The sequence below is a fragment of the Megalopta genalis genome, chromosome 3 (assembly GCF_051020955.1).
Source record: "Megalopta genalis isolate 19385.01 chromosome 3, iyMegGena1_principal, whole genome shotgun sequence".
NCBI classification, from domain to species: domain Eukaryota; kingdom Metazoa; phylum Arthropoda; class Insecta; order Hymenoptera; family Halictidae; genus Megalopta; species Megalopta genalis.
The window spans coordinates 14,172,769-14,185,885 of NC_135015.1; the positions used below are offsets into that span (position 1 = coordinate 14,172,769).

Sequence of the window (13,117 nt, forward strand, 5' to 3'; positions counted from 1 at the left end):
CTGACAACAGATGAGAAGTAATCTTTTTTTTCAATTAGATAAATCACTCCTTTATAGGAAACTCGAAAAAAGAAAATATCTCTCCAAGTATCACATTGAAGGTTATCACCCACCACATTCAAATGTCAAAAAACATATAACTTACTCGCCAAAAGTAATGTCAAGTCTTTTCTTTCACACATGGTCTATTGTCTATTGTTATCAACGTGTGTTCGGAAACGCACATACTCAGGTTTTTGAATAAAATTAAGTGGAACTGGAATGTAGACAATTGGCAACAATATGCATTTAAGGGTTAAGGAAAGAATTTCCATCATAAGTCTCTTATTAGAATAATATTTATCAGACCAACTTATTAAACTAATAACAGTTACATCGATACGTGTGACAGGTTTCTCTGCAAGGGTGGATCGCTTATTTTTCAAAATGCGCGTCGAAAGAAACCTTCGCGTGGAGCGCAACCCTTTAATTGCAAAAACTCTGAGAGCCTTTCGATGGCCCGGTAATTGGACAGAAATATATGTGTGCATGTCCCAATTGTTGGACACTTTAGTACTTGCTAATGGCTGGACACGGTACTGCGCGCAATTTATTGTTCAATTATTTGATTGAGCTAAAACGTATTTTGTGAACAAATTACAAAGTGTAATGGGAAACAGTTTCCAATTTATTAGCGACAGCTTGTTTATAAAAGAAATCTAAGGACAGATAGCCCGACGCTATCCGTCTGCTGTCCGTCAATTTATGGTAGAGTTATGTTTTATGCGTAATTTTTTTTATGAGTAACTTCATAAAGCTGTAATTCCTGTCGACGAACTAACCCTAAATGGTGTCAGGCATCTCGAAGTTGCGCGGGTACTTGATGGGGCGCATTCGTTGACACATGCTTCAAAAGTTAGGAATTTTTAAGTATTGCAGATGAGCAAAGGTCGTATGGCTATCTTGAAGAGCGATGATAGTCTTTTTGGGGGATCTGGCCATGGAGTGAGAAAGGCAAGGGTGCTTTTTGGTAAGAGGACTGTAATTGCCCGCTCAGCACTTATTCCAGAACCATCGATAAGCACGTTCCTTACATTCGCTAAGAAATTTCGAACAAATTCACATATTAACCTTTTGAGCTCTGAATACTCCTGGCCGAAACGGTTCGTAGGGACGGAGCGCGGCTATCGCTGACCATCGCTGGGGGCGGAATACTTTTTTGCCACACTGAAGTGACTATTCAAGGCGCAAACAGTAATAAATTATAGTGATTCTTTTGCTGAAGGTTAAATAATTAAAATTATGCATTATATAAACATTAACAATTTAAAACATTAAATTTTACAATCAACTAAAAAACTTAATTTGATATTTACAACACACAGGAATTAATAATTTAATTGTGTGTGAAAAATTTCAAAACAATTATCAATACATAAACCGATACGAGTGCCCCTGTATTAATTTTACACGAAAATAACTGCATATTGATTGAAAAAATCGGCAAACGCATATATGCGTCCATAGAGCTCTAAGGGTTAAGCACACGATGGATTAACTCATTATATCGATAAGAGCAAAATTCCTTGATTTTATAGAAATCGTACTCTGCGGTACAATAAAATTCTGGCAGTTCATTATCAGCAGAATTTCCTCTATTACTTATGCTCCTTACTTTCGAAATTCCCTTAAGCTTGAATAAAGGCTTTTAAAAACACGCGATGTTCCAAATATTTTCAAATACCCTGGAAAGTAGCAAATTAACAGATAAGACGCTTGAACGAAGGACGGAAGTCTGCAAGGGAGCACGAAAGTTCAGTAATCGTAGAACTTCCGAAGACGTGATCAGCTGATTAATGATTACTGTATCTAAAGGGGAGAGGGAGGAGGCCCGCCGTTGATCGAAGTTGCTCCGATGATCGAGATCAGATCTCCGTCAGTTTTAAATTACTTAGAAATCGTAGAAATCGTATCGCGGCAGGAATACTCGTGCTCGGGAATTCTCAATTGACCGAACGAGAGTCCTTGCACGACGCCGAGAGCATTCTCGCTCCTTACGGGTTATACTCGACGCCTCGCGTTTTATGCGGGCAACGTGTTTCGACTGCCGACTGCCCCGTAGACCTGTCCCACTGAAATCCATCTATTCGCGTGCTCGGTCACGCGGGAGTTCACACGGGGAGTTCGCCACCCCGGAGTTCACGCGACAGTTCGAACGCGAAACGCGAAACTGGGCGACAAGCCTCCGAGAATGTCGCCGAACGAGTCCGAGCTCGGATTCTCTCGTCGGAACTGCCACTCGATCGTTTCCCACACCCTCGTACCGGATATCTATCTCGGTTCGGAGCATAGTTTCCCGTTTAAACCTAATCTTACCGTTTGTTCGGCGCTCCGATACGCCGTCGCTATCGTCTAAATATAATTCTGCAACGTGATTACAGTTCCGTAGAGATTCGAAGATATTGCTCTGTTATCTTATTTCTTTATTTTTACTCGGTGTCGAGTCATTCTAAACCTCTGTACAGTAATGTATTCCTTACTGACGTTCACAGATTGCCCGTCAAAATGGACAATTTGAGAAGAGGTGATACGATTATTTGAACTTTGCAATTTGCAATGTTGATAATTCGTAACTATAAAAACGAACTGCAAGGCTCCTAAAATTTTGTGAAAAATCTGAGCGTCAATTAGAGAGACATTACTATACAGGAAATTCTACATAAGTGACGCTCAGCTTTGACAATTTAATAATATTTAATTTAATGTAATTAAATTAATTATATTAATTTAATAAAATAATAATTATAATTAAATTAATTATATTAATAAAATTAAAAATATTATAAATTATAAAATTAAAATATAATATTAATTTAATAATATTATATTTTTTTAATATAATTGTGGACAATTTATAACTATAAAAATAAACCGCAAGGCTAGAATAATCGTATCTCCGCTTCCCAAATTGTCCATTTTTGGGGACAATCTGAACGTCAGTACGAGAGACATTGCTGTATCTCTTTCTTCCGTGTAATTTTAGTGGTAACGAGTAACTTTACGTACACGTTCGATAAATAAATAAACTTCTTAACCTCTTGCCGTACTTTAACGAGTCTAACTCTTAATAAAGATTTCTCTTAACAACTTAGCCAACCGAATGGGGAGATCTCCCCGTTTTAAATTCAGTCGATCGATGCCCGACTGGGGAAATTTCCACATCTAATTAAAAATGACTGCTTCATTTTATTAAGACTTATTTATTATTATTATTAAGAGGCACGAATGTCGGAAAAGTAATCGATGCAACATAAGCTTGCTTCGTAATTTTTATTTAATCGAATGAAATACTTTAATTTCACGAAATTTTTGAGGTTTCCGGCGCGGTCGTGGAAATGTTAAGAATGAACATTATTTAGTTCTCTCAAGTTCGTCTATAAATTTTACTTCTTCCCTCCAGAATATTTAATCACTCAAAGAAATGTAGTTACATAATAAACACATATTTTCTTCTCCTTCCGAGAAAATATTTCAATGGAGAAACCACTAGTCATCATAAACGTAAAGAAAATGGTACGACAAGGGGTTATAACCGGACTTCCGAATCGACGACAATGAAAACGGAATAAATAAAATGCATCGCCGGGCGATCGTCCGCGGTTAACCCCAGACCTTGACCCGTTCGCGACCACGATCCATCGGTGTCTGTAATTTCCGGGCACTTTTCGACAGCCGTCTCTCGGCCGATGTGTGCGATCTTTTGTTTATGCCAGGAGAGATCGGCGGAGTCGATTGCCGAAGCCCGACGACGCCCGATCTCGTCGTCGATGACAAATTGTTCTTCGAACGGGGTCGACCCGACAAAGCCGGTTCTCTTCTCTCGCGATAACAAACCGTTGGTACGAACCGCGGCTCGAGCCGGTTGCAAGTGCATACAAAGTGCAAATACCTTTTCTTCAATGCTGACGAAATTGCCTGTTCCGGTGTCGTCGCGCCCCAAACTCGACGGTGGTATCCTCGTCCGAAACGACGCGATCGAGGGCCGCGCGCTCGTTAATCGACTAGGAAAAATTTCAAACGAGCCGGTTACCATGCAAATGGCCGAGCCAATTCTTTTTTGCCCGTGTTCGCCTCCGTTTCTTGCCTTCGTTTTCCGCCGATCGCTACGGTAGAAGGGGGAGGACCGCCGGAATATATTTCTTACTCCGGAGCGGAATTATTTAGACGCGTCGCCGACGGGACCGGGGACGTGAATTAAACGGGTAGTCGGCCGACGCGCGATGAATAGGATGTCGAATGTCGGAAACGTTTTCCGGTAACGCGCGCGAGCTATTCGATCCCGTTTATTTGTCTCTGCTGCCGCGCGGAATCGACCGTTTTCGGGGAACATTCTACGGTCCCGTTTCGCACGGGAAATATTTAGCGGCCGACGCGAACGCCTCGCGTTATCTGCCGCGGTTAAATCCGGATCTTCTGCGTCTAAGAGGAATCATAATTATATAACAATGTTACGAGTGAGTTTAATATCGTACCGCGCTTAGTCACGGAAGAATCGTCAACAGCCTTCGTCTGCTGCACAGAATTATACATGGCGGAGTAACGACCCTGGTGTTATCCAATCGATTAATTTTAACCCTTTGCATTCGAGTGGTGACTCAGAGGCGCCAATAAAGTTTGTTACATCGCGTTTTGAGATAATTTTTATATTTATATTAAAAGTTTAGATTTAAAAAGTTATTGAGAGTGTAACTGTTGTGCGAGTACCAAGAGTCAATTTCATATTCATAAAATGCATTTTATCATGTAAAATAAAAATACTGTAAAAAAAATGATTTTATATTTACAGTTCAAATAGCTTCGAGTGCAAAGGGTTAACAATCCGCGATCTTTTACGGGAACCGAGATTTTCTACCGCAATCACTGTGTCTCTTTTTTTTAGACTTTAGACTTATTCTCTAAATAGGATTTTCTCGTTTTGGCCAGCACTTATCCTGACGACATTGACCTCTTCATTGATGATATTTTAGTAAATTGAAAATCTTATCACAAGCTTGTGTTTTTGTGTTTAGTTTGTGTTTTCTTTATACAGGGTATACTAAAATTATGATATTTCCGGAAAATGAGGAGATCCTGAGGTCATTTGAATTAACTTTTTCCTTTAGAAAAATTTTTTCCGAGGCATCGTTTACGAGTTATTGAGGAAAAATAATGACCAATGAGAGGCGAGAGCTCGCCTGGCGCTCGTAGGCTGGGCCGCTTCGCGCCAACCGAGCTCGCCTCTCATTGGTCATTGTTTTTCGTTAATAACTCGTTAACGATGCCTCGGAGAAAATTTTTGTAAAGGAAAAAGTTGCTTCGAGTGACCTCAGTAATCTCTAATTTCCCGGAAGTACCATAATTTTTGAACATCTGTATATCACGATCATATAGTTTTCATTTTCAATTGTATTATTATTCTATTATTATTACTATCATTATTACTACTATCATTATGACGTTGAATTTTTGTAGGACAATTAAAAGGGCGCCTGACACGTTAATCCCAAGTAAATTCAATTAGATCGAAAAATCTCGGAATTCGTCGATTCGCGTCGTTAATCGAAACACGCTGAAAATAGAATGACGTTTACGAGGTCGACAAACTCTGTAGATAGCCGCGAGTAATCGGGTTCGTTTCCGTAGTTATCGACTTTCGATCGCTGAAGATAATTTGCCTGGAATTTCGGTGGTTTTCAGAGTTTGTTCCGGGAGGAAGTGCCGCGCGTGAACCAACGATAAACGAGTAGACAAAGATTAGGCGTTCTCCTTGCGGGAGTCGCGCGGAGAAAAGAAGGATGATTCGCGTGCCGGGGCACGTTCGTAACGAACACGGAACAGGGAACGCGTAGCGCGGAACCTCCGAACAAAGCAACCTCTGTACAGACCAGACTCGGCGGAATCGTGTAATCGATAGATAACTCGCAGTCCGGCCCGGTCTGGTCCGGCTCTAGTTTCGTCGGGAGACGTTCACCGGAGAATAATTGCCACTCGTCACGAACCGGCGCGAGACGGAGCGACGGAGAGAGGAGGGACCCTGCCTCGGGATTAATCTTATGCAAAACGTCGGTTGCGTTTGCGCCCCCTTTATCCGTCTCCCGGATTTCTTTATCCAAGATACGTCGGAGAATTTATTACAAGTTTAGGATCGTTGCATCGAAATCTCTTCTGACCGCCGTCGCTTCGCCGTAGAGATTAAATCGACGTATTAGATTAGAATACGCCTATTGGATTTGTTTTATTATTATTATTTTTTTGATTAGCAGCTAATTTTTCGACTTCTTGAAACCTTACCGCTTTAATTTAGATAGAATTTAATTTAGAATTTACGAGTTTCAGATCTTTGGCGGTCAGATTTTATTATTATTTTTGATTAGCAGCTAATTTTTCGACTTATTAAAACCTTACCGCTTTAATTTAGATAGAATTTAATTTCGAATTTTACGTGTTTCAGATCTTTGGCGGTTGAATTTTATTATTATTTTTGATTAGCAGCTAATTTTTCGACTTATTAAAATCTTACCGCTTTAATTTACATAGAATTTAATTTAGAATGTACGAGTTTCAAATCTTTGGTGGTTGGATTTTATTATTATTTTTGATTAGCAGCTAATTTTTCGACTTTTTAAAACCTCTTACCGCTTTAATTTAGATAGAATTTAATTTAGAATTTAGGTGTTTCAGATCTTTGTGGCGGTTGGATTACTAGTTGAATTATTATAGTATTGAGTGCAATTGATGTTTTTTTAAAGCGGAGCAACTGGAAAACATGAAACTTTAAATTAATAATACCATTTTTAAACAAATGAACAATAAATGGAATTACATTTGGAGCTCTATGAAGTATATAGAATATTCTAGCTTTGCTTAAAAGGTGAAAGACACGCGATGTTCCGAATATTTAAAAATATCCTGAACAGTAAGAAATTGGTAAGACGGCAGAGTATGTAGTAACAATTAGATTCTCGTGCATTTGGATTATATCTAGTGCGAATGCAAAGCTCATTTCTTTGTGTTTTCTTACGTGCTACGATCACTTATTTACCCCTTGCCGTACCATTTTCTTCATAATTAAAATGACAAGCACATTTTCGATTGTAATAATTTCTTCGAAAAAGAAAGAAAATTTATATTTATCGTGCGTCTATATTTACTTGGATGATTAAAATATTGACCACAAAAGGACAGAATTTTATTCCGGCTTTAAAAAAAAAACGGAAAATAACATTGGTATTTAATAGAATATTACTAGAAATTAATATATATTAATAGAAAGATATTAATAGAAGATATTAATAGAAATTATAAGAAACGAGTCTGACTCTTTAAAGTACGACGAGAGGTTAAGGATTTAATGATGCTGTGTGGCACAAATTTTCGACAATCGATTTTCGCCGATGATGCCCAAGAAAATAGGTGATTCGTTCCATTGTGCGATGCCCGACGACGACGACGCGCGATCGCATTGCCTCCGTCGTTGCGTTCCGTTGCGTTCCTCGAACTCCGTTCGCGTTAGCTTCGACTATCGCCGCGCCGCTCGGAGCTACGATTTCACGATACGCGATACACGATACACGATCGATTGGGCCGATTAAACGAACCCGATCGCCGCGATACGTCCAACTTCTCGCGAACTTCCGTAATTCCGTGCCGATCATCGATTATCGTTGCTGGAAGTACGTACCGCCGGCCAGTTGGAATTCGTTTACCATAGGAAAATTTCGGGAATCGAAAATTCTGGCCAGCTTCTTTTGAAGATGCCGCGAAGTTTCGCTCGGATTTGCAATGTTAGTGCATCCAATGATTAACCAGTTATCTGTTTTTGATACACGTCAGATACATACAGCGAACCGGTTAACCCTTAACTACTACGCCGATTAAAACTTGCGTAATCGCCATCGGCGGTCTCATAAACCGCTGCTAATGTTTATTGCGTTATTATTCACATAAAAGTGTTAAATAACAAATCGTGATCAATTGTTTTTATATTGCACGTCAATAAGAAATGGGTCGACTGTGCAGAACCAAGTGTACCAAAAATGTTTCTCTTTTTTATAATTTTACAATTTTTCTTACAAATGTATTATCACCATTATTACAAATGTATTATCGATCACAGATCCAGCTTTACTTACACGTTCGAAGGGAGGAAACCAGTAAAAAAATTCACTTTTCAGAAAATATTTAATATTTTCGAAACTAACACTAAGATTTTGATAACAAGTATATAACGAGAATTTTTGGAAAGCTACTAATACAATAAATTCTTCCTCAATTTTTCTTACAAATATATTATCACCACAGATGGAATAAGTAATTAGTAGCGGTAATAGCTGTGGAGTTAAGAAGGACATTATCATTTTGATATTTTTTATTAACACATTTTGCGCGATCACAGATCCAGCTTTACTTACACGTTCGAAGGGAGAAAACCAGTAAAAAAATTCACTTTTCAGAAAATATTTAATATTTTCGAAACTAACATTAAGATTTTGATAACAAGTATATAACGAGGATTTTTGGAAAGCTACTAATGCAATAAATTCTCCCTAATTTTCCTTCGGCCTGTAAACGAAAAGTGGACAATTTTGGAAAAGGAAGTTTTTATATTTGCTGACAATCGGCAACCATAAAAATGAGCGCGCGAGGCTCGAATAATCCTATCTCCCCATCCAAAACTGTCCATTTTCGTTTACAAGATGAAGGAAAATTAGGGAGAATTTCCTGTACCTGTCCCGCGTATAGTAACGTGTTAAATTATATACTTCGCAAAAGTGTTGCATTCCAACGGAACATGAAGAATGTCGTTACTTACACGGTATAATTACAGTAATTTGCACACTTTTCAAGGAGATTGGAACGATTAAGCGGTCGAATGACGGAGGCGCGCCGCGTCGCTGCAAATATTTCGCCGGAAGAAAACAATCTTATTTAGAAACGGTTCCTCGGCTCGCAAAAGAACCGCATTTTCGCCTAGCCAGCTCCGGTGTGCTGGCCGCAAAAACAATTTCCGCCGGGGTGGAAAGCAATTAGGAGAGTCCTGGAATAAATCGGGACCTTTAGAGGTCGTGTCGCAATTGCTCGTGGCTGTGGAAAAAAAGCGGAGCGCCGGAGAGGATCCTACGGGCAGGACGAGCCGCGGCTATGGTCGTGGCAGCGACAACTGTAGCGGCAACTCTTCCTATCGGAAGCTAACAATCAGTGGGAACCGCGTTTCCCCGCGTTTAATCCTCTTTACTTCCGGCCAGCCCGTGCCATCGACGCTTACGTTATCGCTTTAATTGGCTGTCAGTTCGACCGGAAAGGAATTTTGAGGCACGCGTCGCGTCCTCTCGTTCGGATCCCGCGAAAGTAATCCTTCGCCCTCGTCTAGGATGGGATATCCCGCGATATTTCGATTTTTACGAGCTTCGGAGGGATCGAACTCACGGTTCGTCGCCGAGAATTTTATCCGAGATTTGATCGCGTCGACAGAGCCAGAGTTTCTGTCGCTGTCGATTTTAATTACAATTAAATATATAATAATAATAATAATAACTATATAATTATATAATAATAATAATAATAATTATTATTATATAATAATAATGATAATTATATTATAATAATAATAATTATTATATAATAATAATGATAATTATATTATAATAATAATAATAATAATTATATAATAATAATTATTATTATATAATAATAATAATAATAAACGTCCACTTTTTAGAGAACAAACACACAAGCAAAAATACAGCTAAGCTTGAATGACAGAGCGTCAGTGAAGAGTGTCGTTGCCGCGGTTTCGTTTGAACATAATTTAATTTATTTAACCCTTGGCGCTCCACGCGTTTCTCGAGTACTACCTACCAGCAACTCCGGCACATTTTTGGAGCAACGCGCCTGAGATAAAGCAAGTCTTATTTTGAGCGGAAAAGATTACACGTGCTTGTGAAAGCGTTCGATTTTATTCATTTTATGTCGCTAAGTATAAAAATGGGCAAAAAATGTTTTAATCGTAATGGTACACACGCTAAGCACGTTTTCATTAATTTCATTACAAACAACAATTGCCAAAACATAGAATGTTTCGACAAAAACATAGCATCTTCAGCGTAATCATGCTAAAAACTCTGGGCTCCGCGGCAGAGCCTTCGGATTTACGGAGCAAATGACGGATGTCTCCATAGCGGAGCCAACGGAGCGCTAAGGGTTAAATGTACTCCCCTCCCCATTTTTGCAATAACAGAACAAACGCACAGCCCGCTTCGAATGACGGAATGAAGTAAAAATGTCTAATTTGTCGCTCGAAGTGAAATGTCCTTGGAAATGGGTCGACCGCGCTAAATCTTTCTTCAGTTTGTTTTTGTATCCGTTGTCGGGTCCCGCGAAGATAGATCGGTCGAGGAACTTTTGAGAGCGTGGAGACCGTATAGGGGTGGCCAAACTTTCGATCACTACCGGCGACCTGTTTTTTGAAATTATAGACGGCGGTCTGCTAACATGGTATGTGTTAAGCGATCATAAGAAAGGTAGTACAGTAGTGTCTCCCTAATTAACGCTCGGATTGTCCACAAAAATGGACAATTTTGGAAAAGAAGATACGATTGTTCGAGTCTCGTGGCTCGTTTTTTACGATTATCGATTGTCAACGAGTTGCAAGGTTCGAATAATCGTATCCCCTCTTCCCAAATTGCCCATTTTTGTGCACAATCTGAGCGTCAGTAAGGGAGACATTACTGTACAGTAATTGACGCCCAGATTGACCACAAAAATGGACAATTTTGGAAGCGGAGATACGATTATTCGAGCCTTGCGGTTTATTTTTATAGTTATAAATTGTCCACAATTATAAAAATAAGCCGGAAGGCTCGAATAATCGTATCTACTCTTCCCAAATTGTCAAAGCTGAGCGTCACTTAGGTAGAATTTCCTGACCTGTTTTTTGAAATTATAGACAGCTTCTGCCAACATCGTATGTGTTAAGCGATCATAAGAAAGGTAGTACAGTAATGTCTCCCTTACTGACGCTCAGGTTGTGCACAGAAATGGACAATTTTGAAAGAGGAGATACGATTATCCGAGCCTTGCGGCTCATTTTTATAATTATGGAGAATTTATAACTATAAAAATAAACCGCAAGGCTCGAACAATCGTATCCCCTCTTCCCAAATTGCCCATTTTTGTGCACAACCTGAGCGTCAGTAAGGGAGACATTACTGTAACTTGAAGCCGTAGATAAGCTTAAATCTAAAATAAACATAGATAATATCAGACAGGCGGCGGGCAACTAGGAATAGTTACGCGGTCGACGCTTTGGCCGCCCCTGCCGTATAGAATGTGTAGAACGTAGAGAACGCGCAGAGAAAGAGAAAGAGAGAGAGAGAGAGAGAGAGAAGCAAAGGGTTGGATGCATGCGTGCCATGTCGAAGGAGAGTGGAAACGATTTGAGACGTTGGTTGTTTTGCATTGCAGATGGTAGCGGGACAACAAACGCTGGCGTTCGTTTGGTAGTGGTCGGCTCGTCCCGGTTCGCTGAGACCACCCGGAGAGAGGCACGGACGCGAACGAGCAGAAGAAGCGGACGGAATAGTGAAACACGCGAGAGGAGAGGTGGAGAGGGGAGGCGAGGAGAAGCCTGGTCAGCCACCGCGGTCAGCCTGGAGGAGAGAAGAGGAACGGCGACCGTCGGTGACCGAACGGAACAGAAACGGCGGAGAAAACACCGTACGATTCGGCCGGGTAGGAGAGGAAGAGAACGGGATCGGGAACGGGAAAGGGAAAGGGAAAGGGAAAGAGAAAGGGCACGAAAGCGAAGAGAAGAGAAGGAGGAAGCGGAAAGCAAGAAAAGACCGGTGGGACCGAGACGAGGGCGAGGACGAGGTCGAGCAAGGGGCCGAGGAAGAGGAAGAAGGAAAGGCAAAGAGGAGGAAGGGACGGAAACGACGGAAGCGAGTCTCGAGGCTGCCGTTGCCGCTACGCTTTCAGAAGAAGAAGAAGGAGGTGGAGGAGGAGGAGGGCATCGTCGTTGTCGTCGTTGTCGTCTCGCGATCTTCTTCCGGCAACTCGGCCAATTCAGGATCGAACCCCGGGGCTGCGAAGGTCGCTGATGTCCGCTACGAGCCCTGCCCCCACCCCTGCCACTTCGCCGTCACCCGAACGCAGCCGAGCGAGAGGAACATCGTTGCCGCTACCGACAACGACCCGTGTCAACGGGAACCTCTCGTCGCTCCTCCTCGTTGCCCGGCGCTCGGCGCCTCGATCCTATCCGAACCGATTCGAAACGATTCGAAGCGACTCGAACCGACCCGAACGGCCACCGTTCCCAAACAAGACGCTTCTACGGAAATCGTCCCTCTTCGGAATCTCGACAGTACCACTGCTGCTGTATCGCCGATCAGCTCGACCACCCCTCTGAATGTCTTCGCACATCCAAAAGTCGTGCGTGGTGAGGACACAGGTTCATTTCTTCCCGTTACTTTTATTACTTTAGCGAACCACACAGGCTTCTCCAACCGGAGCTTTCATTTTGATTTACCAACTAATACGCGTATTTTCTTTTCATGAAATATCGTATTGTTTTTATCACTTTATCGATGGAGAAAGATTTGTCGTTAAAACGTTCAGCGCCCTATCAATCAGTCAACGGTGACTGACACTGTATTTTCTGTCGGACTTCGTTAATCAACGGTGGCTGACGATACAGAATTAACCCTTTGCACTCGAGTGGTAACTCTGAGGCACTACTAAAAAAAATTGTTATATCATATTCCAAGATAATTTTTATATTAACCTTTCGAGCTCTGAATACTCCTGGCCGAAACGGTTCGTAGGGACGGAGCGCGGCTATCGCTGACCATCGCTGGGGGCGGAATACTTTTTTGCCACACTGAAATGACTATTCAAGGCGCAAACAGTAATAAATTATAGTGATTCTTTTGCAGAAGGTTAAATAATTAAAGACTGTTGTTTTTGAGCATTAAAATTATGTATTATAAACGTTAACAATTTAAAACATTAAATTTTACAATCAACTAAAAAACTTAATTTGATATTTACAACACACACACACACACACAGGAATTAATAATTTAATTGTGTGTGAAAATTT

At 40.8% G+C, this 13,117-nt stretch overlaps 1 protein-coding gene across 4 annotated transcripts in view; it reads left to right on the forward strand.

Annotated features, from left to right (window-relative positions):
- LOC117229600 (uncharacterized) overlaps positions 1–13,117 on the forward strand; it is an 85,059-nt gene that overhangs the window by 47,647 nt on the left and 24,295 nt on the right. For 2 of the 4 annotated variants that reach the window (XM_033486176.2, XM_076520148.1), the window contains exon 2: positions 11,482–12,466. In XM_033486176.2, the coding sequence (XP_033342067.2) occupies positions 12,425–12,466 (42 nt within the window). In that variant the 5' untranslated portion in view covers positions 11,482–12,424. The remainder of the gene's footprint in view (positions 1–11,481; positions 12,467–13,117) is intronic. The other 2 variants (XM_076520147.1, XM_076520149.1) reach the window with 1 other exon arrangement.